Source organism: Eublepharis macularius, chromosome 14, assembly GCF_028583425.1.
Source record: "Eublepharis macularius isolate TG4126 chromosome 14, MPM_Emac_v1.0, whole genome shotgun sequence".
NCBI lineage: Eukaryota > Metazoa > Chordata > Lepidosauria > Squamata > Eublepharidae > Eublepharis > Eublepharis macularius.
In genome coordinates this window covers 33,272,273-33,299,561 of record NC_072803.1, presented here as the reverse complement: position 1 = coordinate 33,299,561, position 27,289 = coordinate 33,272,273, and the positions used below count along the sequence as shown (strand labels likewise).

Here is a 27,289-nt window from a genome sequence, read left to right as displayed (position 1 = left end):
TAGGACCTGTCATTCATCTATATCTATATCATATAATATTAAAATCTTGAAGAATAAAAATGTTTTATCTGGTACTTAAACCTAAGCAATGAAGACACTAGGCACATAGAATAGGAAAAAAAAGACATCCATAATCAAGGTGCCATCACCAAAAAGACTCTGCTCCTTATGCCTAGCTCACTTTACTTATTTCAGTAAATTGGGAGCAAGCTCTAGGCTTTCAGATCTTAATGTCTGGACAGGTTCCTCTGTGAGAAGTCTCTATTAAGAAAGTCACAGGTTCAGCTTTGGGAAGCTAGACTGGGGAAAAGAAAGACTTGAGAGTGCTGCTGTTAGTCAGAGAAGGCAATGCTAAACTAGATAAACTAAGGCCATCTACCTCTTCAGTCCTCTGATGCTCACCTAAGCATGACACCTTTGTGTCAAGATGCCTTTGTGTGGCTCATGGTGCTTAGAATTCCAAATTGCAATTTAAAACAGCACAGTTTATAACATATAAAACAATTCTGCCCCCAGATCCTAAAATCATCACCTGATAATTGCTTGCAGATCAAGGGGATATTAAAGGGATTGGATAGTTAGAGGGACCGCTTTAAGTTCGCAATCAAAGCAGCAATGCCTATGGCAAGGGAGCAGAAGGAACAACTCAGTAATTACCTATAGGGGATCTCCTTTGGGCATGCTAAAGATTGTGCCTGTTTGGTTTATTTATGCAGAGTAGAGATGGGCACGAACCGGGGGAAAAAATGAACCGTGCAGTTCGTGGTTCATTGCATTCCACAAACCATAAACTTTCACGAACCTACCCCAGTTTGCGAACGAGTGCATTTGGTTCGTGAAAACATCACATCAGGGTCAGCAAATCATCACTTCTGGGTCAGCAGAAGGTCTGCAGAAAGTCCATCCCCTGTTGCCTAGGAAACTGATTGATCGGCGCCAGGCTGTCTGCAGTGATGAACTAAAAAATGAACCAAATGAACCAGCCTAAAGTTCATGGCAGTTCATCAGAAATGGGCTCTGATGAACCGCTCGTTCGCGAACCATAAACTGGCCCAGTTCGTGCCGAATTTTGGTTCATATTTCGGTTCATGCCCATCTCTAGAGCAGAGATTATCTGGACTATCCCACTCATTTTCCTGGGTAAATCTATCATAATATCAAGGCTTGGTCATGCATTCCTTCGAAAAACTGTATCTGGCTGTATAGGATTTGTGAACTGTTGCTTCATATGACTTTACTTTGCATGCCCCAAATCCTTTGGTCCCCAGCATATCTAAAGGAGCACCTAAATGTGTGTCCAATTTATCTTCTCATTAATATAATCAAAATAAATGTGAAATCTTATATTGAATTGGCAGCACACCAGCTAGACAAGGGCTAAAGGACTGTGAGAGGTTAGATGTTCTTTGGCTCAGCAGAAAAATGCAGATCACACTTCCAGCTGTAAAAATCAAAGAAAGAAGCTTTAGAAATTTGCTCTCACTGACACGGGTCAAATTCACATCAGTAAACATTAGCCTGAATGATTTCCTAGCCAGCAAGCAATAGGGATTGCAAACAGGCCTGTTTTGCACATCTCCATCATGGCCAGTTTGGAGGTGGTGGTGGACTGCGGTAAATAAATTATAACTAACTTTGTATCTAGGGATAAAGCCACATCCCAAAGCACACAAGCATGTATTCTAAAACATGACTGGGAGGAGTGAATGTGGCTGGGCAGTTGGTAAGGCAACAGCATGTGTGTGTCTCTGTGTGTGCTGTCAAGTCACAATTGACTTATGGCGACCCCAGCAAGGGGCTCTCAATGCAGGTGAGAAGCAGCGGTGGTTTGCCATTGCCTTCCTCTGCAGAGTCTTCCTTGGTGATCCCTCGTCCAAGTACTGACTCTGCTTAACTTCCAAGGTCTGGTGAGACCAGGACATACCATGCTGCATTTCCTCCCAAGGCAACAGCACATGAGCCATAATTTGTTTCCAACTGTTCAAAGCTGTTGAATGCATCTCTTGTTTTCCTTGCCTCCCCTTCTTCTTCTTCTTGCCAACTCCAGTTTTGGAAATTCCAAGAGATTGAGGCTGTGCTTGGGGTTTGGGAGGAGAGGGAATTCAGTGGGGCTATGATCCCCATAGACTCTACCCTCCGAAGCTGCCATTTCCTCCAAGGGAATTGATCACTGTAGTCTGGAGATTAGTTGTCATTCCAGGAGAACTCCAGGTCTCATCTGGAAGTTGGCAACCATATGTCTGCTGAGCTGTTGCTTCTGTGTCTTTCCTTCTTTTCCAAACCTCCCTTATCTATTTGATAAGGATCAATAATATCTCTAGGGCTCAGAATTTGCTTCAGCTCCAGAGTAATATTAAAGAAGAGCCCTTCTGAACTTCAGCCAACAAACATGCCTCTGATTTTAAGCAGGCGCTTTGCGGGAGTTAAGTGCCCTGGTTTCTTTCTTCATTTTGAAATCAGACACTTCACTTCTGAGAAGACAAAGAATATTATGCTTTGGTTCCTGCTTCCCTGAGCAGTGAGAAGTAGATGTCATACCATTTTCCTTTTTGTTTTTGTATATTGTTGTTGTGAGATTTTTTTTTTACCCATTTTCATTTGCTGGCAATCCTAATTTGTCTGTTTATTTTACAGCATTTTTGCACCATTCATGTGTTATAGGCTGTTTACACACTAATTATGCATAAAAATAACATGAAAAATTCCACACAAGGAAGTAGAAAATTGTTTGAGAATAAAGATGCTTTGGTTCAGTTGGCACAAGGGAAAAAGTAAACACGAAATGGGGATTTTAGAATGGAAACGAGCAAGGCTACAAAACTAGGTAGCATCCCTAGTGGGAAGTGCCAAAGTTATTTGATGGGGTCAGTTTCCTTGGGCAGAGAGACCCTTACCAGTCCACAGTCTTGAGGTCCTCAAGTAGTGACACCAAAATATAAACAGCACAGGGAGGAAGATGAGCAGTGCACAATATAACAAATGGGAAGTAGTCACAAGCAAAAGGCAAGAAGAATGGAGAAGGGAACAGAGGACAGAGTAATAAAAGTGATAATAAACCTACAATTATCTTCCTAAGAGCTTCCCTCCTGTACCTCCATAAGTGTTTCCCCATAGTCAAGGTATGCCTCACCGCTCCGAGCTCCTTTGCTGTAATGTTTCTTCAGGTCCCCTGTCTGCAGCTGAGCTTGTCTGAGGAAAGACAACAGCTTGTCCCATGCAGGGCTTCAGACTGTTCCCACCTTGTTTTCATACTGTGCCTTTAGCACCTAGCCATATAGATAATTTCACTTTTGACTCAGTCTGTAACATGGGGCTGCTGATTCGTGGAGGCAGGTCTAGCAGTATCTACTGGGCATGTCTGTGAGGTGCAACTTCTGTGTTCAAAGGCGGTGCACCTCAGAAGACCAGTTTATTAATTTACAGTCCGCCTTTCTGACTGAAATTCCACACAGATTACAGGATATAAACAGCACAATCAAAGAACAATGCAAACAAACTACCTAAGGCAAGGTGTACTATAAAGAGTACTGAAAGTGGATTGCAAGATAAAGACAACACAGTAAAAGCAGGTAATACTTACAATAATCATGGCAGTGGACTACGGCCTTATTCCATTATAAAGGTGAACTGTTCATTCTACTACAGTTCTAATCCCTTTATAAAAATGCCCCCTGAACATTTCTGTTTTGCACATTCTGTGGAATGACAGAACAGGAGGATGTCCCACAAGGTGGAAGCCACCACGAAGAATGCATGTGAACAGGCAGCTGCTAATCTTAACCATTTTCAGAGCGGCACCTTTAAAAGGCTTTCTTCAGACGAGCAAAGCTGTTGCAGAGACATTGTCCTGCAGGTATATGGGTCCAGTCCATTCAAGGCTTTGTAAGTGGTAACCAGTACCTTGAATTGAACTTGGTAACTGATTGGAAAGGACAACTTCAGGGAGAGACTATTGCTATCCTTTCCTGCTCGTCGGCTTCCTTAGAAGTGTTGTTTGGTCACTGTGACAAAGAAGATGCTGGAGCAGATGTGCCTTTGGTCTGATTCAGCAAGGTACTTGGGTTCTTTTGATTGTATTCTGCAGACTTCTTTGCCTTTCCTCTGTCTTGTTTCCCCCCTTACACACATGCCACTGCTCTTCTCCTGATCACCAGTTAACTCTGCTGGTTGCTTAGTTTACCAGCTGGTAGCCATTTGTTCTCGTGTCACATTCCTTGTATAATGTAGTATTTCTATAATATGTTTACAGCTACACAGGTGGAATTGGCAGGTAGGTATGATGTCTGCTAGTCCCTAAAAACCATGAGTTCCAGGAGCACGCCTGGTAGAGCTGCCAGGTTGCCCACTATAGTGGGTAACTTCCTGCCCTCAGAGTCTACGCTCCCAATGCCACCCAAGGAAGCAGGAGGGAGAAAATAGGGGGGAAGTGCAAACCAATGACATGTAACACTGTAAGGTCACTTCTAATTTCTGACATGGAAGTGACATCATGACATCAAGCAATGTAGGAAATTCCCCAACCCATAGAGATTAGGGAAATTTCTAAAGCATTGCCGGTACTATGGCAGCACTTCCGAGTCTGAAACAGGAAGTAACATCATAACATTATGCAATGTCAGTTTTTAAAAAGTATCTACATCCTTATTGTTCCTGGAGGGTTACCAACCAGAGGCTGGCCACCCTAACTTCTGGAGACCCGAACTTTTTGTATTTTGCCAGCTTCTTGGCCCATTACCACACTCAGACTGGGCAAACCATTTCCATAAACTCTTGTGGATGAAAGCTGACCATTCAAGGGTTGAGGCATTCTACTGACACAACCAATTCTGGGTGGATCTGATCCAGAGAGATTATGTGAGATGAGGCCTACTATAGTGCATTCTTGGGCCACCCCAGGGCTATTGATGCATACTAGAGGCCATGCTGACTCCATTCAGGAGCCCACACTAAACTTCTGATTCCATTTCAGATAGGGATCCCAAGTGCCCTCCAGTGGTGGACAACCTCCCAGCAGTTTGCCTGCTAAGGTTGCAGGCCACCCAGTGATCACCCACCACCAGCAGGCCCCCTGGGCACAAGTGTGGCATGCTCAATGACATCACTTCTAGAAGTGATGCACTTCACTTGGGGCCAATTTTGGCCCCAAACAAGCTGATTCTCAAAGAAGAATCTCTTGCTGGTGAGTACCAGGTCCCCCTCCTCCTGCCGGAAGGATATGGGGACCAGGCAACCCTAATTGCTGATCACCTGATCATTCAGGATTCGGGGCAGACTGGATCTAGTTTCTTTGAGAATTGCCAAGACTTTCTAAAGTTGAACCCAGGAGCTCTTCCCATTGCTGAGAAAAACGTCTGTCAAACTGGCTACAGTCCACTCACCGTTTGCATGTGTTCAGGCCCTAAAACGTGCCCAGGCCTTATAACATCTTTTGTGGGCTGTAAGGATGAAAAAAACTTGAATTATGAGGCAAGCAGGGTTGATTAAGTCATTGTCTGACCAGCTTTTTCCTGAAACAAATGTATTCTTTTTCTGTATGCACTCTGCACACACAAGGGTGAGCACACTAAGTGAGACACCAGGCTTGGAGAAACCAGGCAATTTGAAGAGTGTGTTGTTTGTGCTGATCGCAGCCCTTTTGAGCGGCATGGTTTCCATGGGGACCAGTGGTAAATGAATGGCAAGAGTTATGTGGAGCTTTCTTAATGGGGTCACACCAGCTCCAAAACAATTGAGGGAAATCACGTGTCAACTTTATCCTTTATTTCTAGTGGCAGATAGAATGTGACAAATCCCCATGTCAGTTGCTGTGCCGTTGTCTGTCAGGCAGAGAGAGAATGAAATCCATTTGAAACAAAGCAGAACACAACTCACAGCAGATTGGCTGGAATCAGTCAGTCACCTCTGGGCACCATTTTAGGGCAGCAAATTGTCCATTGTTATTTTTACAGCAAAGTGTCTGGGGTTGGCCTTCACATGTAACTGCCGCAACAGGTGAAGAGTGTGGTAAATGCAGTCTGTAGGCCAACTTGCTGTGATGATGTATTGGAATTGGCTTGCCATGTAGATCAGCCCTTTTCGGCTTGAGGGTTGCTTGTCTTCATTGATGGGACTTTTCTTATCATTGATCCTTGTGGAGTGCACCCTGTAGACCATGTGAGCCCACACCCCAGGAAAAAGAATTAAAGTGTGCAAATGGAACTACCAGGAAATCCTGGTTTTGAGCTGGCATTTCGTCTCATGAACTAACTGTGGGTCTGTAAGCACTTAGTTCTCAGAAAGGAACGAAGGCAAGCACCACTAAAGAGAGCCCTTGTGGTAGCTCTGGTAAACACGAGGGACCCTGTTTGTAGTAGTTGTAGCTGTAGTGGTTAGAGAGCTGGACAAGGATTCTGGAGACTTGGCTTGCGATCCTTATATTGCCGTGGATGCCTTTGGGCCAAGACAGTTGTGAGGATAAAATGGGGAAGGGGAACTGATGTCTGCTGCCCTGAGCTCCTCGGGGAAAGAATTGCACCCTGCTTACTAACGGCACCCTGGCTAGCAGATTATCATTCTAATGTTTTGCTGAGCATTGGGAATGAGTGGCTAGTCTTTACTTAATGGTTGTCAATGAGGAGGCAAAAGCTCTAGGCGCAGTTTGGGGATGGCTGGGTTTAAAAGAAAGTGCATAACAGTCAGCATGAGAGTCCCTTACTTCCTTTTTCTCCCCAAAGGATTGAATCATGAATTATGCAATGGCTGATGCAATTTGCACATCAGGAAACATTACGATCAATTAGAAACGCGCTTCCTGCTAAAAAGGACAGACAAAAAACAAATGCTTAAAACATGACTGCATGGTACGTGGCCCAAGGGCTGCATGTGGCTTGCCCTTGGGGGGGGCATCTGTCCCCCCCAAAAAAACTTCTCACTGTGTCCCTGCTTTGGACTTCAGTGAAAAGTTTCTCCTGGGGTGAAATCCAGTGATTCTTCTACTGCTTGCTAGTTCTTGTGAGTGTGTTGTGACACACGCTGAGGTATTCCTTGAAAAACCACAGCTACAAGTCTTGCTCTTGGTCACTCAAGTACTGAGTCCTTACCCCACCCCCTTTCTCCTAAAACACACAGATTAGGGTACCCGACATAACTTGTGCTACTTATTTTTCCCTTCCTGCTTTATCCTTGTGATAACCTTGTAAGGTAGGTGAGCAACTGGTCTTAAGTCAACCACTGAGAGTCAAACTACCAAAGCCTTTTTTTAGTAACATGGACTCACTTTCCCAGCAGATGTGTGGAACATTAATTTAAAACTCTGCAGGGGCTTCATTTGGCTCAGAATAGCAGCATGGGGGGTCTGGCCCCACCACCACCACCTTCTCAAACCAAAAGGGCCCTCAGTAGGAGTTATTTGCTCCTCTTTGGAGCTGTATGTGCAGAATTCTGTGCATGTGCTGTTTCAAAAGGGGGGGGGGGTATTTCACCTTAGAGCTGTTCTGTCTGCATAAAATGGAATAGGAGGGAGGCAGGAGCCTCTCCGCCCCCTGTGCCGCAGTCCTGGCCCAAATTGGTCACCCGCAAAGTTTTAAATGGATGTTTCATGCAGCTGCTGTTGGGGAAGGCAAATTGGATCTGAGGAACCCAGAACCAAGGCCTAACTTGTTGAAAAATGTCGTGTGTAGTTTGGGCATGAGCTTATTGGCAGAAAGGGTAATTGAGCACAGGTCTCCTTACTCCTAGTACAACACTCTAACCACTACACCAAACTGGCTGTCTGATGCTAGTGGAAGTGGGGAATCACAGAAGCATCACTATAGGAACAAAGATGATGTGGGTGTGCAATCTGGGTCCAGAAACCCAGTAAAAAAGGTGGATTTTGCCAAGTCGGCTAAAACCAGCTTTCTCTGGTCAAATGAGAGAATCCTGGATTCAATACAGGCCCCAGATCAAGACCCCTGGATCAATCCAGGTAAATTTAAAAATGTGGCTCTAGCCTCTTGGCTGGCTGTTTATCTCTCTTCTCCTGTGTGTGTTTCTTTTCCAAAAGGGGAGAGGAGGGAGGCAGAGGCAGGAGTGAGGGGGAAGGAGGCAGGGATGTTGGGAGTGAGTGCTCGATCCATTCAGAAGCTCTCTCTGTCTGCCTGGCTTCTGTGAGTGCCACTGGTTCAGTTGGGCTAAGTTGCAACAGTGTCCCTTGCTTCAGTTTGGTTTGGGTGGAATCCTCTGTTTTGACTTGATTCTTTGATTTGGTGTTGATCCCCTTGCTTCACTTTGGCTCTGGGGGGATTCCATTCCCTTGCTTCAGTTTGGTTCTGTTGGGCTTTTTCTCTGGATTGAGCTTGCATTTAGGAGTGTGCCTCTGGCCAGTGGCCACCATGCCCCTGTGTGTTTCTTCCTAAGAGCCTTCTTGGAAATGTTTCCCCTATAGGAAACAATGGAGAATGACTGGGCGCACCTTCTTCAGGGGTCTATAGAATTTTACCCCAGGGTCCAGTCTTCCTGAAACTTGAAGGGTCTTTAGTGGACAAAGGGGAGTAGGTTCCCTGAAAATTTGGTGAAGTTTGCTTCGCCCCCAGCTCCCACATAACTCCTACATAGAATCCAAGATTCTCTAATCCTGCTGAACCTGATCAGAGAATCTTTTCCAGATTTTGAAGATTCCTTAAACTCAAATCCAAGCTTCCCAGGGTTTTTTTGGGGTGGTGGTGGTGGTGACCCCTAGTCAGCAATACACTTCCAGTTTTAATTCAGGAAAAACTATGCCCCCCAATAAAAAAATTGTTTTTGTTGTCTATGGCATGAACTGGCCTTTTTAACAAAAGCTGTTTTCCTGGAAGTGATTCTGCACATTAGACAGAGATACACCCTAACTCCCCCCTCCAAAAAACCCCTCCAAAAATAAAACTTCACTCAGCTTGGGGCAAGTGACAGATCAAATCCATGAATAAATAAATACAAAAGGAGTACATAGAACACTGACAGTGATTCAGAAACCAACAACAGCAACAAAAATAGATTTCCCCCCCCAGCACTTTAGATTAAAGAAATTCAAACAAATGCAAATTAGATGAGTGTTGCTCAGATTCAAAAGCAGTGGGAAAGCAAATGATGAAGTTAAGCAACCCTAATAAATCAGTTGCAGAGCTGAGCTGGAACAGGGGACCCATTTCTAGGCTGCCCTGTGCTTGAACATTCAACTGCAGGCATGAAAAGGATGGAAAATGTTCAGCATGAAGCAGGGATGTCTCCCCACTGCAAGGGCAACTAGGTCAAAGCTCTGCATCTTTCTATGTTGCACTCCAATGAAACTTCTCCAGGCAGGACATTTCCCTGGTGCTGAGCCAGTGAGGGTTTGCCTCCTGTACTGTTTTTGCAAGTAGAACCCAAGGAAGGGGCAAAAAGCCTCTCCCATGGCTGTTTCTGCTGGCAAAAATGACATGAGAGGGGAGCCTGAAGTCCCGTCCCCCCCGCTCAGTGATCCTGAGTTAAGCAGAGCAACAGAACACTTTGAAGGTGACTTCCCCCAATATTACATTTGACCAAACGCTGGGTTGGGAACCCATGACCCAACTCCTATTGCAAATATATTTTGACCCTGAGCCTGGTCCTCTTGATCTTGCAGAAGGCAATTGATTCACTGATGGAGGTGTCCTTGCCCCATACCAGTCTAGACTTAGAGCAAAGCATTTACCTTTTCTGATCTTATAACATAGGGAAATCTGATTGGTTACTGGGTGCCATGAACATCACCATGGTCTCTATAGGACCCCTGACTCTCTAGAATCTTTTGTGAAAATAGACTAAAAAATGGTGCCCAAAAAAGCAGCATGAGAAGCAAAGCTGAAAATGATTAAGAACAGAAACCAGAAAGAACGTGAGTGTAAACTAGAGTGGGGCGTTTTGTGCCTCCTCAGAGTACCAAAAATATTCTAAGATGAACATTCTGTATAGCACCACTTCCTGAAAATTCCCATGGAATTCTGGAAAGGGGTACATGCCTTTAAGATCATAGGGAAATGGAAGAATCTTCTTTTACTTGGCAGATCATCTAGTAATTGTGAATTCTGCAGCTGAAGCCTGGATGACTTAATGGGGACTGGTGTGACATGATGCACAGTAGCGGTTGGTTTTATTTAGACTATGAGCACAGATGCCTAATTGGAGCTGGTATTTATTAACATAAGCTGCTTTGTCATCCCGAGATCTGAGCTAATCAAAATATTATATCTATCATGCTGGGGGAAAATGACACCCTCCCCTATGATTGCATTACCATTTTTTAAAAAAGATTTCTTTGGCTGCAGGCAAATCCACTATATATATAAAGACTGAGAAGAATAGATCAGACAAGTTGGACTAATGATCCAAGACCACATCCTCCATTGGATTCCTCGTCTTTACTGAGCTGCTTAAATTTATTTTCAAAGGTCTTCATGGTGTCATTTCTCTTGCATCACTTCTGTCTCTGTATGGTCTTCTTCGTAAGTTTTGCTGTACAGTCTTCTAGTTACAGGAGAGTCTAGGATATTCATGCTGGAGTCTTCCTAGCAGTTTTGAACAAGAAATAGCCACTGCATGGGGGTCTTGGTTCAGATTGGCACTATGCAAGCAGGAGTGAGGTTTTAACTCATCTGTTCTTGCATACTTTTGCTAATCGGAACAGCCTCCCATGCTGTGATTTGAATTGATCTGTCTTGAATCTCAACGAGAAAGGCGACTATAAATAACATAGATAAAATAATAACAGGACCACGGTAGGGGCAGTACTGACATGCAAAGCTGGTCTCTCTCATAAGGGCTTGACAGTTGCTGAACTGGGAGGGAGGAGGGAATCAGATTCTGATCCTCTTCCCCATGTCCAATTTTTTCCCCATCACTAGTGACAGTGAGATGCATATTTTCCCCAGAGCATACTGTTTTTTTTGTGGATCCAAAGTAAGGACCGAACAGGGGACTTTCCCCCCCAACATGAAAAACATGCCATTCCTGGCCAGTAGCCCTTGCTGCTGCTTTGGCGGGGAGTGTGCTTTCACACTCCTCGGTGGATGCAAGCCATGCAAGCCATCTCTCTGAGGAATTTTGTTAGACTTGTTTGTTTCCCTTGGAAATCCTTTGCACTTTATTTTCCGTGTGGGAATTTCCAGATCTGAGTCAAAGGGTGCTTTTGTGGTTCTGTCATTGAAAGGGGAATCTGAGAAGAGCAATTTGGGAGGGGCTGTGGCTCAATGGTACAGCCTGTGCTTGATATGCAGAAGGTCCCTGGTTCAATCCCCAGCATCTCCAGTTAAAAGGACCAGGCTGTAGGTGATGCGAAAGTGCCTGAGACCTTGGAGAGCCACTGCAAACCTGAATAGACAATACTGGCTGAGATGGACCAAGAGTCTGAGTCAGTATAAGGCAGCTTCATGTGTTCCCACCAGTGGAATCAATCAGGGCCGTAGAGTAAATTTCTATATGCAGGGAAGGAGGGGTTAGGAACTGAGATTAGATAGATAGGTCAGGCAGAATGTGCAGTGGCTTTTGTAAGGCTTCCAATCAATCAGAAGACTGGGCTGTGAGCCAGCCAGAGCCTGGGAGAGTTTGTGAAATCTGTAGGAAAAGTTTGGGGAAAGTTCAATAGGCAGGCTGGCTGGCTGGCTGAGACTTACAGAGGCCTGGTAGGTACCTGATAAAGCCTGGTGCCAATTACTGAAACAGACTCTTCATCCTAGCCTACATTCACATGCAACACTGAAGCCTATTTTGCTCTTATTATAACTCTCAAAATGTCATGAAACCATATGGAATAAATGTATGGGATACGAATGCCTCTAAAAAAAACACAATATAAAAATGGAGAACCAAACGGTTGGCAAAAATATAAATAAATATTTTTAAAAGAAACAAAATAGGAAACATTTGATCATCACTAAAGCCTGAGCTTTGCAAAAACCATATCTGTGTTGGTGAATCTGCAAAGTGAAACTTCTGTTTATTCGCTACATTTTTATCCTGCTTTTTTCCCTAAGGAGCTCAGGGTAGCTTATCCCTGTCTTCTCTCCTTCATTTCACTCTCACAACAACCCTGTGAGGTAGTTAGGCTGAGGGAGTGTGACTGGCCCAAGGTTACCCATTAACCTTCCATGGCAGAGTAGAGATTTGAACCTGGCTCTTCCTGATGCCAGTCCAACACTTTAAACCGCTGCACCCAGGGCTCATTTTGAGGGGGAACGCGCAGGAACACAGTTCCAGAAGTTCCCCAAAGAGGTCACATGTCAGGTGGCTGGATCGGGCCTCTGACGGGTGGTGGATCACTCTTGCACTCAGCAGCTGCCTGATCCTGACTATTTTGGGCCCCTTTTCAGCCATTTTTCAGCCCCTTTTTGCCATTTTGGGCCCAATTTTGGCCCTGAATAGCCAGGATTGGGTCCAAAACAGCCAGGATAGCTGATATCAGGGGGTATGACATATGCAAATCAGTTATGCTAATGACTAGGGGTGTGCAAGCCAAAAATTTTCGGCTATAGCCGAAAGTAGAAAGCCGAAAGAAGATTCTCTATCGTTAAAGCCGAAAGCCGAAACAAGAATCTCTTTCGGCTTTCAGCTTTCGGGATTCTTTCGGCATTCTTTCGGCATTCTTTCGGCTTTTTTCTAAAGGAAAATGCCTCCGTCTTCCAGGACGCCTGGAGGAGGCATTTTCCCACCGAATAAGCCCAAAATTGGTGGGGACCTTCCTCTAACCCTTCTCTAACAACCACCCAAGTTTCAGACAGATTGGACTTTGGGGGGCCATGTTATGGCCCCCCAAAGCAGGTCCCCCCATCCTCCCATAAGAAAGCGAAGGAGCAGCATATTGTTAGCATGCTGCTGCTAATCTTTCTTCATTATTTCCTATGGGGAAAAAATGAAGAGGCAGGCTTCCTTTGCCAGGGGTGGCATTTTGCATGCAAAATGCCCCCTTACCCTCAGGGGCCATTCTCCCACCCCTCCTCCCACCCCCCACCAAGGCTCAGCCTGCTCCCACTTGGGGGGGCCATTTCATGGCCTCCCCAAGTAGGTGCTCTAATCTCTACCACTGACAGCTGGGGGAGGCTTGTGTTGCCAGGGGTGGCATTTTGCATGCAAAATGCCCCCCATCCCTCTGGGGCCCTTCTCCCACCCCTCCTCCCACCCCCCACCAAGGCTCAGCCTGCTCCCACTTGGGGGGGCATTTCATGGCCTCCCCAAGTAGGTGCTCTGCTCTCATCTCTACCACTGACAGCTGGGGGAGGCTTGTGTTGCCAGGGGTGGCATTTTGCATGCAAAATGCCCCCCAGCCCTCTGGGGCTCTTCTCCCACCCTTCCTCCCACCCCCCACCAAGGCTCAGACTGCTCCCACTTGGGGGGGGCATTTCATGGCCTCCCCAAGTAGGTCCTCTCAGCCCCTAAAGTCCACCCCTTACAGCCCCACACAAACCCAATTCCCCCCCAGCTGCCACACACAGACCCAAATCCCCACATTAGCCCCTCACAGACCCAAATCCACCCCCACCTGCCCCACACCCATAACCCCAGGAACAGGCTGGCAAAGGCCAGCCCTCTCCCTTTGTTCCCTATGCTGGGAACTTCTAAACTCTCTTTCCCTGGGCAATTCTGCACAGCCCAGGGGTGCCACAATGGTGGGCACACTTCTGAGTGCCAGCTGGTCCCTGTGAAAGAGCACCTGAACCACAGACACCCTCCCTCAAATTCCCCCACCACCTACAGAGATGGCTGGCCAGCCAGCCCCATTGTTCCCTATGATGGGAACCAACTGCACAACAAAGAATAAAACAAGAACAACACAAAATAAAGTTTAAAAAAAATTATTTTCTCCCTTCCAAAGTACAAGTAGGCAAAGCATTATGACACATTATACCAGCAGTCCCCTACACAGAAAAATTAAAACAAAACTCACTTAACATCAGAGAATCACAAAGCATGATTCCTGTCAAAAACACTTTATTTCTTGAACAGCTTTAGGTTACACAGCAGGGGGGAACACCAAAGGGCATGGCAGCACTATCTTACACAAAAATAACACAACTCACTTAACATCAGAGAATCACAAAAGCACAATTCCTGTCAAAAACACTTTATTTCTTGAACAGCTTTAGGCTACACAGCAGGGGGGGAACACCAAAGGGCATGGAAGCAGTATCTTACACAAAAATAACACAACTCACTTCACATTAAAGAATCACCCCAAAAAATTGCTGTCAAAAGCACTTTATTTCTGTAACTGCTTTAGGTTACACAGTAGGAAGGCACCACAGAGCAGGAAAGCAGTGTACTACACAAAAATAACACAACCCACTTCACATCAGAGAATCACACAAACACAATTGCTGTCAAAAACGGTGAAGTGGGTTGTATCATTTTTTGTAGTACATTGCTATCATGCCCTGTTGTGCCCTCCTACTGTGTAACCTAAAGCTGTTCAAGAAATAAAGTGTTTTTGCCAGGAATTGTGTTTTTGTGATTCTCTGATGTTAAGTGAGTTGTGTTATTTTTGTGTAAGATAGTGCTGCCATGCCCTTTGGTGTTCCCCCCTGCTGTGTAACCTAAAGCTGTTCAAGAAATAAAGTGTTTTTGACAGGAATCATGCTTTGTGATTCTCTGATGTTAAGTGAGTTGTGTTATTTTTCTGTGTGGGGGACTGCTGGTGTAATGTGTCATAATGCTTTGCCTACTTGTACTTTGGAAGGGAGAAAATAATTTTTTTAAAACTATATTTTGTGTTGTTCTTGTTTTATTCTTTGTTGTGCAGTTGGTTCCCATCATAGGGAACAATGGGGCTGGCTGGCCAGCCATCTCTGTAGGTGGTGGGGGAATTTGAGGGAGGGTGTCTGTGGTTCAGGTGCTCTTTCACAGGGACCAGCTGGCACTCAGAAGTGTGCCCACCATTGTGGCACCCCTGGGCTGTGCAGAATTGCCCAGGGAAAGAGAGTTTAGAAGTTCCCAGCATAGGGAACAAAGGGAGAGGGCTGGCCTTTGCCAGCCTGTTCCTGGGGTTATGGGTGTGGGGCAGGTGGGGGTGGATTTGGGTCTGTGAGGGGCTAATGTGGGGATTTGGGTCTGTGTGTGGCAGCTGGGGGGGAATTGGGTTTGTGTGGGGCTGTAAGGGGTGGACTTTAGGGGCTGAGAGGACCTACTTGGGGAGGCCATGAAATGCCCCCCCCCAAGTGGGAGCAGTCTGAGCCTTGGTGGGGGGTGGGAGGAAGGGTGGGAGAAGGGCCCCAGAGGGCTGGGGGGCATTTTGCATGCAAAATGCCACCCCTGGCAAGACAAGCCTTCCCCAGCTGTCAGTGGTAGAGAAAAGAGCACCTACTTGGGGAGGCCATGAAATGGCCCCCCCAAGTGGGAGCAGTCTGAGCCTGGGTGGGGGGTGGGGGGAAGGGTGGGAGAAGGGCCCCTGAGGGCTGGGGGGGCATTTTGCATGCAAAATGCCACCCCTGGCAACACAAGCCTCCCCCAGCTGTCAGTGGTAGAGATTAGAGCACCTACTTGGGGAGGCCATGAAATGGCCCCCCCCAAGTGGGAGCAGGCTGAGCCTTGGTGGGGGGTGGAAGGAGGGGTGGGAGAAGGGCCCCTGAGGGTGAGGGGGCATTTTGTATGCAAAATGCCACCCCTGGCAAAGGAAGCCTGCTTCTTCATTTTTTCCCCATAGGAAATAATGAAGAAGATTAGCAGCAGCATGCTAACAATATGCTGCTCCTTCGCTTTCTTATGGGAGGATGGGGGGACCTGCTTTGGGGGGCCATAACATGGCCCCCCAAAGTCCAATCTGTCTGAAACTTGGGTGGTTGTTAGAGAAGGGTTAGAGGAAGGTCCCCACCAATTTTGGGCTTATTCGGTGGGAAAATGCCTCCCCCAGATGTCCGGGAAGACGGAGGCATTTTCCCATTGAAAAGCCGAAAGAAAGCCGAAAGAATCCCGAAACGTTTCGGCTTTTTTCTTTCGGCTACCCGAAACGTTTCGGCATTCCCCGAAACGTTTCGGCATTCCCCGAAAGAAGCCGAAACACTTTTGTTTCGGCATTCTTTCGGCATTCTGAATGCCGAAACGCACATCCCTACTAATGACACACTTCTGGTGATGTCAAGGGGTGTGGCATATGCTAATGAGTCATGCTAATGAGTTCCTCCAGCTCTTTTTCTACGAAATGACCCCTGACTGCACCACACTGTTTCTCAATAAGAGAAAAGAGTGAGTAATGTGCTGCACGTTCCTCAAGCCAGTAGATAAGTATTAATGTAATTGTTCTCATTTTTAGTGGTGTTCTGGTACTGGAAATGTACCATTGCCAAGATTTGCCTGGAATCTTTAAAGTTGGCAGGTTAATGTTTTTTTGCTTTGCTTCATTACACTGAAAGAACAGTTCTACTGTGGATCTTCCAAAGCCCTCTGTTGCTTGTCCTTCGCCATTTTGAAATGCAGTATCATGGCTCAGGCTCCTCCGTCACTCCCGAATGTATTTTTGCAGCATTCAAATTAATGTCTTCGTTAGGCTTCTTCTCATGCTTGCGTTCTAGGCAGGAAACATCTTCCACCACTGCATTTGTCTTAGTTCAGTTTTAAAAAGAAGAAGTCCACAAAAATAATCAGAAATGATTTCTGTCAAGATGATCAAGTTTCTCTCCCTGGTTAGATTTCCATTAAACTCCATGAAATTTTGTTAAGCGCCAGAGCAATAAAGCGTATCTGTCCCCAATTAGAAAAGGGTTTTTTTAATATAATCTGAACTGCTACAACTTTTATTAATAGCCACAAGATTATTCAGTGTGCTTTCTGTATTGTGCAGAGAACTGACTGATATATGAAAAAAGGTCTGAAGTGCAATAATAACTCTTAGCGGATGAATAATTATAAAAGTTAGAAAGGATTTAAAAGCATTTTAATTTGTCATTACTACACTGCCACTGGGAATAATCTGAATAATCGCACTGCCTCTAAAAAGAGAATGTGTAATATTTCCATCACTGAGAGATTGAAGATCTCGCTTTTCCTTTTTTGGAGGAAGGCGAAAATAGATGTCTTGATGTGCCTAAGTGCTTTAATTGCAGTTTGAAAACTACTGAATGGTTTGTGAGCTAAGAGCCTTTTTGTTTTGAGAAAGCATTTGAGAAAGTTTTATTACTCATTGTTTCTGCATCACTTTAAATTGTACTAATGGTGCAATCCTAAGCAGAGTTACACCAGTCTAAGCCCATTGATTTCAATGGGCTTAGACCGGTGTAACTCTTCTTAGGATTGCTCTGAAAGTATAGAGTCGCAACCAAATTTCACCAAAGCAGACAGTGTGCAAAGCGCTGCCTTGTCATTTAAGAACAAATCATCATCTTTTAGGCATAGAGAAGCTGTCCAGAGTACCGTCAACATGGGGTTTTCCATATGTGTGCCAAATATTTCCTACATAAACAAGATTCACCACTGGTAACGAATACTCATCCACTTTGGAAATTTTCTGGAGTACCTGGGTATTTCTGGCCATTTTTTCTGTATGTGCAGTGTAGCCATAGCAACAGGAATCTATGAGAATTCAGTCTGTACATACGTGGTAGCATCCAGACCATGAGATCCTTCTGTAGCCATCAGGCCGCCTATGTAACCCTCCCTACCGTCGCTGTCGTTTGTGCTAAATAACCTTCAGAAGGGGACTACTGGATCCAGTCAGTTAATGTAGATACGCTCCTACAGGGTGGCTTCCATGTCTTTTAATATGTCATGTCAAATTACTTAACGTTTTATTTCAGCAGGATTCAGAATTATGCTTGTTTTCAAATTTCAGCAATCCATGCCCTATTGCGTTGTTTATTGAATGCTCCAGTTGTTGATCATATTGACTTACACTGTGTAATCCACCTTGAGTCTCAATGAGAAAGGCGGACTATAAATAACATACAAATAAATAAATAAAAACTGGGCAGTGGGAAGTGCCAGTTTGCTGCCAGTGCATAACAGTGTGTCATCACTACATTCCAGGGCCTAGGAGCTCCTTATGGGTCCCATCTGGACCCATTTCAGGCTAGAACCAGATCACAGATGGCCCTGCATATGATCTAACAAGGAGTTACATTAACCCTCCCTCCCCTCTGAATTCTCTTACTGACTCCTACTTGCAAAGTTTAATGATTACCATAACGTTTGCCACTCCTCCAGTTTAAAAAAGTGATCGGAGAGGAATTTATGGAAACAGGAAGCCTATAAGAGATCATTTAAAGGTGTAAATCAGTATTTTGAAACTAGGGATTCTTCCAAAATTCTCTTCATATGGGTTTTGGTGTTCTAAATTATCTGGTCTTGTTTCTGGAATGGAACCAATGCTTTAGGAAACTGCAGTTGTTCTATGATTCTTTTACTTACACACTTTGTACAGAGCTCTGTGCATGCACCATTTCACGTGCCTCTTGTTCCTCCCTCTTTTCCTTGATCCCCCTCAATGCACATGTACATGTTGATAAAACCCTGCAAAAAGGCATTATGGTTGTGATTATGTGTGTGGTTGAATGGAGATTATTTGGGGGTGAAGTTTTACAGGTGTGCAAGAGTACATGTGTGCATCACCCTTTGCCTTGTTGGAGGAACTGATGAGTAATTATCATCATGAGCTTTATTGCATTAGCTCACAGCCTTAGCAATTTACATCAAAAATACCAACAACATCAAGATTATAATTTGATAAGATGAGTAATTAATCCGTTGTATGTAAGCTTCTCCAGCAAGGCAAATAGCAGCTCCCTGGAGCCATTTCAGGATCAAACTTGGGTCATGAGCAGCGCTTGGGCTACAGTACTGCAGCTTACCACTCTGTGCCATGGGGCTAGGTTCCCAGCAGCAGCAATGGGAAGAAGGGAATCCCGTACAGTCAGTTGATGGAAGGAAAATTAGAATCACTGGTACCAAGTCGTTCTCTCTCCTCTCCTGCAAGTAGATGGTTCCTAAGATGGTTCCTATGCAATCTATTCTTCTTTTTTCTCTTTTCTTTTGCAGCCTGAAGAACCAATAGAGGGACATCAGTTTCTGAGTCAGTGAAATGTACCCAGCGCAATTTTCTTCTTTGCAGAAGAGCCCTTGGCCTACAGACATAATGCTTTCTTGGACAATGAGCACTTCCTGTGTGCCACCATACATGTATAGCTAATCTTTGCTTTTGGGCAATGAATGGATTTTCCTTTTATTTTTATTTTGTGGTGAGTAAAAAGATTCAGATGGATTTTTTTACCCTTTGGAAATAGATTCTATATATTCATCTTAAATCAAGAATATGTTTAAAAATGTAAGATACAAAACAAAACTTTAAGTTCATCTTTGGATATCATTGGAATAAAATATTTTTTCTTTTTTCATATTTATTCTTAGATTTCTTCAGAGAGTATAAGATCCTATTAAATTACCCATGATTGTGATGTAAGTAAACAGTCTTCAGCAAGAAATAAACATGGTATCTCCATCTTATTTTGCATGGTTTTTATAATCAAAGGTGCGGTGGGGGTGATCCTCAACCTTTGGGTGATGTAAGATGGATGAATTCTTCAATTTTTTTCTTGCGTTAAGCACCAAAAAGGAAAAGGCCAGGCAAAGAAATTCCTTCAAACTAGAGTGAATCCTCAACTTTTGCCAAACTCATTTCAAAGACAGGTCCAAAAGACATGAGATCTGTGGATAATTTAAACTAGTTTGAGAGAAACACTGCTTCCCGTGGAGTGCGAACACATTTCTCTTGCTGCACTGTTGTCTTTGGTCAAACTGGATGTGCAGGTTTTTGAAACAGTACAAAAACCTGCATAATCTGTTGGACAAAATGTGAAAGTAGGACTGTACCCAGCCATGAGCAGTGACCTCCTCTTTCAAACCTTCTTCAGCTCTCTTAAAATATGTTGTCTCTCTGGAAGTTGTACTCAGGAACACTGAATCCCACTATCATTTTACAATGCATTGAAAACACCAGCCTGTGCATTGTGGTGTCATTTATTAGTAATGTGAAAATGCCCCAGCCACAAATTTCACTAAGCTGTATTTAAATTCTTTTGGTTTCCTGTTCATTTCTTTGGATGTTTCATCCAGTCAGTGACACTGGCCTCTGCACCTTGCCAGGGCCTTTGCGCATACGAGGCCTGGTCATACTTGGGTTCACCTTGCTTGGGATCTGCATTGTAGCATACTAGCCAAAAGACCGAGCTCTGAACCAGGAAGTCCCTCATCTGAAACTCACCTCGGCCTTTAACTTGCAAGGTAGGTAAAGCTCACACATGCACTCTCGCTCAGCCTCCTCCTGTGTGATGTGTAGGTACTAGTATTCTCCTGTGTTGTTGTAATGATTATAGCAACGTAGGGTACATGAAGCACTTTGAACTTAAGCGCTATACAAATGTTTAAGTATTACGATGCTATTTCAAAATAATCCAGTGCAACGCAGCAGGTCCTTGATAAATTTATATATTTAGAACATTTTTATGCCGCCTCTCCAGGAAACCTGCTTGAGGTGGCTTACAGGTAAAATATGTTTAAAACATGAGTTAAAAATTAACAAACTGTTAACATAGCATGAAAAAATGAAGCCAGAGTTCGAATACAGCATAAACAACTAACTGCTTTGAAAGAGTCTTATAAAACAAACTAGAGTAGATGGGGAAACAATTTGAAAGATCAATCCCTAGTTTAAAGTCTGGGTAGAAAGGAAAGTTTTAGACAGGTACGAGGCATACCCCAAGGGGAAGGGGAGTCCACAGGTTACATGCCACTAATGAAACAAATCTTGTTTCTGGTCACTACCCACCTCACCTCTATAGACAGGGGCACAGAAAGCAGGGCGTGTGAGGGAGATCTCAATTGGAGGGCTGGATAGTAAGGGAGGAGGAGGAGTATATATGCAGCGTGGTATAATGGTTAGAGTGTTGAACGAGTGTCTGGGAGGCCAAGGTTCAAATCCCTAAAGGGAAGCTCACAGGGTGACTTTTGGGCAGTTGCCCTTTCTAACCTACCTCACAGCGGAGTTGTGAGGACAAAATGGAGGAGGGGCAAATGATATTGTGAGCCATGTGGGGTATAAATATCTAAATAAATAAATAATAAATAAACATTGGTAATAATTGTTCCAGCTCAATCAGTACCCTGTGTTACAGGCCAGCATTATGGTTAGGGAATAATTCTGCCCATCGCTACCTTGGAGCAACTGGAAACAACGTCTGCTTCAACTTGTTGCATATGTTAGAAATGCAAATCTTAAAATGTGTACCAATTCTGGTTCATGTGGCTTCACATTAATCATGGAATGAGTTGTAATTACAGGGGCTGATCTGGGTCCAATGGAAAAACCTAAACCATTTCCTTCAGGAATTTCAGAAGTTGGCAGGTTGCAGGTAATCGTGAGCTCAGATGATCTGTCAGTATGGCATCTGTTCTTTCCCAGACTTATGGAAGGTTAGAGGCAGGGGCGGTGCCAGGGTTTCTGGCCCCTGAGGCTGCCCCTACATGCGTATGCACATAGTGCACGCACGTGACCCCCGGACTGCGTGATGTTGTCATCACACAGTAAGCTGGCCCCATTGGCCAATGGGTGGCTGGGACGGCACACGGAGGCTGCCCGCGCTCCCAGTTGGGTGCGGCGGGTGGATGGGGAGGTTCTGCACACTGCCCCGAATGCCTGCTGTGCCTGGCCCGCGGCTGCTGCATCTGGCCAGGGGTGTGTGTTAGTGGTAGCAGCAGCAGCGGCGGGGGGCTGGCTGGCTGCAGCAGCTGCAGGCCAGGCACGCCAGCTCCATGACGTGCGCCTCCACCCCCGGCACCCCCTCCGGCGCCCCCTTCGACACCTCAGTGGTGGTGCTGGCCCTGGTTAGAGGCCCAGTTTATTATAATAATCCTAGCTCTTGGTTCATATTATGGGGTTGCCTATATACTTGACAAGCTTTTGGGAGTAAGAGGAACTTTGGCCTGTATTTTCTGTAACCATCGCTTGAAAAAAATATAAGGTGTTCTCTAATTTTTGTTTATTTTTTATTTAATTTTATTTACATTATTTATAGTCGACTTTTCTCACTGAGACGCAAGGTGGATTACATAGTGTGTAAGTCAATACTATCAACAGCAGGGACATTCAATAAATAATTCTATAGGGTATACAAACAATGTAGAAACTACTCAGTAGTTACATAATAGTACAGTCTATAGTCCCTATCCCTTTGCCAATGCATCTTTTTAAAACCACTTCCTTTCAATACAGCTCTCATATCAGAGGGAAAAAGCCCTCTTGACTAATTTGGTTTTGCATAGTTTGCGGAAAGCCAGGAGAGTGGGAGCTTAAAAGCAGATAACATTTAGAAGTTGTCTCTGTAGAGAAAATGAGGTACCAAATTTTAAAACGTATATAAATGATTACACAAGGTGTTTAATATGCTCAGAACACTTTTTTTTTAAGACTGTTTGATTGTCTATGGCAGTAGGGAGAAATATCATTAAAGCTGCGCTTTCTGCCAACATCCATACTGCTACTAGCAGCACCATCCCAAGGAAGTAAACTTACGGTAACTCCTCAGCTTCACTGAATGCTGACTTTAGTGCTCCCTTTTGAGGGAAAGGGGGCCCTGAGGAGAAGGAGGCCTCTAAAAGAAATACCCTTCGATTTCTCAGGTCAAAGAACAAATAGAGTCAGGGTGTACAGATGATCCATTCTGGCGAATCAATCTTAAGCTAATCTCCCTCTCCCTATGGGGTTCTCCAAATACTAGTACTTATACTAGAAGGAAATTTATCAAGTATTTGTCTGGGGGAAATATATGATGTTGTAGATTGGAAGGAAAAGAGGGTGGTCACAGGCCAAGAAAGGAGAGAAAGAGCAGGAAAAGGGACAGGCAGAACAATGACAAATATCCCCAGTACTTCACTCTCCCATCTACAGAGGTGTTTCTGTAGTTAGAGCTCTCAAGAAATGCTTCACAGTTCTGAGTTCTTCATTATTTTAAATTGAGAACCATAGTGGTTAAAGTGTTGTAGAAACCTGGGTTCATCTCTGTATTTTGCCATGAATCCCGCACCCCCCACCCCCCGGGTGAACTTGGGTCAGTCACTCTCCTTTGGCTTAACCTATCTCACTCGGTTAGTATAAGGCTAGGATGGAGAAGGGTAGAACCACTTAAGTTACTTTGAGCTCTTTGAAGGAAAGGTGAGATGAAGATATGAGAAACTTTAGTATTATATTGAACTTTAACAATACAAAAGAGAAATAATAAACAATTCACAGAAGCTTGGCGTTCAGAAAACAGAGAGTTCTTTCTCAGCTGACCAAGCATAATGTCCTGGGCTCTGCTGTCAACAGCTGAATTTGAGAAGGAATAACAGATTGTCCCCACAGGGTTTCTGACCCCACTTTTTTGATTTACACTGGAATCTTCTTGGTATCTGTAGTTCTTGTGATATGGCCAATTGTCCATATTTAAAAGCATTTAGTCCCATTTATATTGATAGGATGAATTCTAAAACAAGCCTCCCAAGGATGTGTGGGATGTTGCCTTTTGAAATGAGTTTCTTTCTGTTCCATCCTTGCATTGTTTCAGATGTGTATGTAGGAGAAAGCCTGCAGCCACTGAAAGAGCTTTCCCAAGGTCTCATCATTTAAGAGGCTGAATAGCTGGCATGATAACTTGATACTGGCATCCATATTAGCTATATTCATGACTCATCTTTTACCAGAGATGATGCAGAACCACAGGTGTTAATTGAATATTAGAGGGGTATTTTCCTAGCTGTTGCTTGGCGACTAGAACAAGCTCCAAAGTTTGGAGGTCATTTATTGTTTTGATGTTTAAAGAGGATGACTAAATATCCCTTTACATCCCAGTTCTACCACATTCAGCCATCCAAAGGTCTCCTACTCTGTGAAAAGACTCTGTCCTTTCTTCCTTGCTTCTCCATATGCCTATAATTGCCTCAGAAGTACCTGCAAGGTGCTACATCTCTCAGGTCCATCAAAGTCAGTAGAGCTTACTCATTTTCCAGACTTAAAATAGCACCATTATGGGAGGATATAGACTGTGTATTTCCCCTTGATAGGGCAAGTAGCAGCTTGAGGCCTAGCAGAAAAGGACAGAACCTCCCTTCTCCCCGCATGGTGGCTCAATTCCCAGTCAGCTGCTATTTATTAATAAAAACTTTATGAGAGTTCCGTTCACAGATTTCCCAAGGCCCTAAGGACAAGTTCTTAAGGCAGCAGCAAAAGAAAAAAAGAAACCCTCTGTCATTAGCCTAATTAAAGAAGCCAGGGAGAATAAAATGGTCTTCATCAGCTGCCTAAATGACAGCTATGGAGGGATACCACACACAGACCTTTGGGGAGGCAGTTCCTGTCTCACTGCATGGTTTCCCTGAACATGCATCATAAAGTTAATCATCTGAAGAGGATGCAGAATCACTGGATGCCATATGGGCCAACAAGCCCACCTCCCTTCCTCATGGCAGGCCCCAGTACCAGTGGAGGCCCAGGAGAATCAATACCTGTTGGGGAAGGCATGGAGCAATCTTCCTGGGAGGTAGCACCCACAGAAACTGCTTAGTCCTGACAGCCAAAGGTACATCCACTGCCACAGTTGGATCCCACCCCCAATAATTACCCTCCTAAATCCAAAGGACAGTGAAGACGGTGGGGCTTGAGCTGAGACCCATATCAGAAGGTGTTGTGCTTACTCACCTGCTTGGGTTTTGGATAATCTTGGCTGTGAGGAAGGACACTGGCTGGGAACAACTCTACTACTGTACCAGGAAGAGATGGAGCAGCAGGGCCTGCTGTAAAGTTTTTCAATAGAGGCTTGATGTCGTTATAACTTCCTAGAGCAGCTCTTCTTGGGCTTATGTAGTCTGAATGCTCTTCTGCAACTTTAGAAGTTCTGTCCTGGGCTGGACCTGGATCTGATAGAGAATCTGCAGAGAGGAGATGGAGGCTTAGAAAGAGCATGAATTAATGCAAGAAGTGAGGTTCCAACCTGGAGCTTCCTGGTTTGTATTGCCAAACTCTACCCTCAAAAACCAACTCACCTACGCCTTGGTGCATGCCTGGCAAGGGGCTAAGGGGTAAGGGGAAGCTGGCTGAATGGCAGAAAAACCCTGGCTGGGTTAGCTCACCGCTGCTGCTGAAAGGAGCTTGCAGAAACCCTACTGTCACGAGAAGTGAGCTCCTGTTGCTTTGGTGGCAGAGATGCCAATGCAACGAGATGAAGAAGTCTCCCAAGAAAAGAGGGGTGCAGGATGAGTGTGTGACATGCAGCTACCTACTTGAAGCCTAGCGGAAGGGAAGGAGGAGCCTTTTGCTGCTCTCTCTTTGCCTTTTGGATGTTGCATTTCTGCAGGCTACAGCAACTCAGGGAAACTGGGCTGCAACCATGTAAAACAGCCATGCAGCAGAAGCCGACAGAAAAAGAGACTGCAAGGAACACTGCTTTTGCTTCCATCAGCATCACATTTAGCTAAGCATGGCCAGCTGGCATGGTGAGCAAGGAGAAGGAAAGGAGGACTTGGGCTGCACCACCCCTCTTCCCCTCCTGATCTGAAGCTGCATCTTGGAGGACTGTGGGTGGAAACCCAGAAAAGACGACCATACATTGCTGTGATTTAGTGAAATTTTTTCATCTGTTGTTAATCTCCACCAGCTACCTAGACTGTGCCAGTGGTAAGGCAGGGGACACATTCATTACACTGATAATTACTCACAGTTCAAGAGTTAAGGGTATTGCTTCAGCGTACCTGGTTCCCTGAAGTCCAGATGCATCATGCAAGACAGCGAGATGAGCTGTTGAGCTCCAGGGCTCCATCCCTTCTTTTCGAAGTGGAGCTGTCTGGAGGCAGCATAATAGTCGCTTGTTCATTGTCAGCATCATGAACGGAACCTTTGGTGACCAAATCTTTCAAACCTTTTGCTGTGTGAAAGCTTCTGAAGAAGGACTTCAAAGGTCAAGTGTCCTAGCAGGAAGTTGCTGAGCCCTGCAGAGCTTCCTTCAGACTAGAGGCTCTCTCATGAATTCTTGTTTAAGGCTATCAATGCAGCTCAAGCTATATACCATATTTACTCAAATGCAAGACTAGACTTTTTCCTCGGGTATGCCGTCATAAAGGTGGGTCGTCTTATTTATTTTTATAACTCTTAGGGCCTCATTTGTCTGTAAAGATGTTATATCAATATCCAGAATTTTTAGTTTCTGGTTAATTAAATTAGTTCGGCTACTCTTATAGGTATCCTGCGAGATCAAATGTGCAAAACCTACTTTCCCTGAATTGTCCTTGTAAATTTCCTTGTTCAAGAACAACTTAAAGGCTGTAATCCATGCTCTCTTCTCAATTGAGGGTTGGGCGAATTCCACCCTAAGTGCAGTACCTGCTACGCATCTCGGTACTGCCGCTATCTCCCTCAAAAATGTGTGTAGAGGGGTGTCAAGGTTGTCGGATACACCTTCAATCCACACTCCACACCCATAAAGTATCTGTGGGATAACCTTAGCATTAAAAATCCTAATGGCTGCTGGTATATGTTTTGCTCCTTTGGAGTAAAAGAATTTTTTAATTGCCAATGATGAGATGTTTGCAGCCTTCAGAGCAGCCTGGATATGTGGTTTCCATGATAGATTGTAGTTAAAAGTGATACCAAGATAACTAAAGGAGGGGACTCTCTCCAAAGCCCCTCCCAGTACTCTTATCGATTTGGGGCCGTTATGGAAGGACCTGGAAAATCTCAGGACTTTTGATTTAGCATAATTAACTTTAAGTTCCTCATTATTACAATATGTAATAAATGCGTTAATTAGTGATTTTAAACCTAGTTCTGTTTTGGAGATAAGGAGAGCATCGTCTGCGTATAAAAGAATCGAAATTGGAGTATTTGCTAGATAAGGGGGGTGTCTGGTATGTGATTTCACAAATGGAATCATGTCATTAATGAATAGATTAAATAAGGATGGAGCCAGCAAACAACCTTGTTTCACACCTTTATCGGTTTGAAAACTTGGAGTTAATTGACCCTGCCGGTTGTACCTAATTTGGGCGGAAGTGTCAGTATATAAGTTCGTTATTAAATATAAAAGTCTTTTATCTATTGTAGATTCTGACAATTTACGCCACAATCTACAACGATTAATAGAGTCAAATGCGGTCTTCAAATCCATGAAGGCCGCATAGAGTTTACCGCCGGGGGGTGCCAAATATTTGCTTGCTAGATGGTGTAAAACCAAGCAATGATCCATAGTCGAGGCCCCTGTACGGAAGCCTGTTTGTTCAGGGTAGAGTACTGCTTCTTGATCCATCCAATCCGTTAACCTATCAAGAAGTTGTGCCGCAA

At 44.5% G+C, this 27,289-nt stretch overlaps 1 protein-coding gene across 1 annotated transcript in view; it reads left to right on the top strand.

Moving 5' to 3' along the window:
* ZMAT4 (zinc finger matrin-type 4) overlaps positions 1-19,255 on the top strand; it is a 138,066-nt gene extending 118,811 nt beyond the window's left edge. The window contains exon 6 of the mRNA XM_054998445.1: positions 18,967-19,255. Within this exon, the coding sequence (XP_054854420.1) occupies positions 18,967-18,982 (16 nt within the window). The 3' untranslated portion in view covers positions 18,983-19,255. The remainder of the gene's footprint in view (positions 1-18,966) is intronic.
* Positions 19,256-27,289: the final 8,034 nt, after the last annotated feature.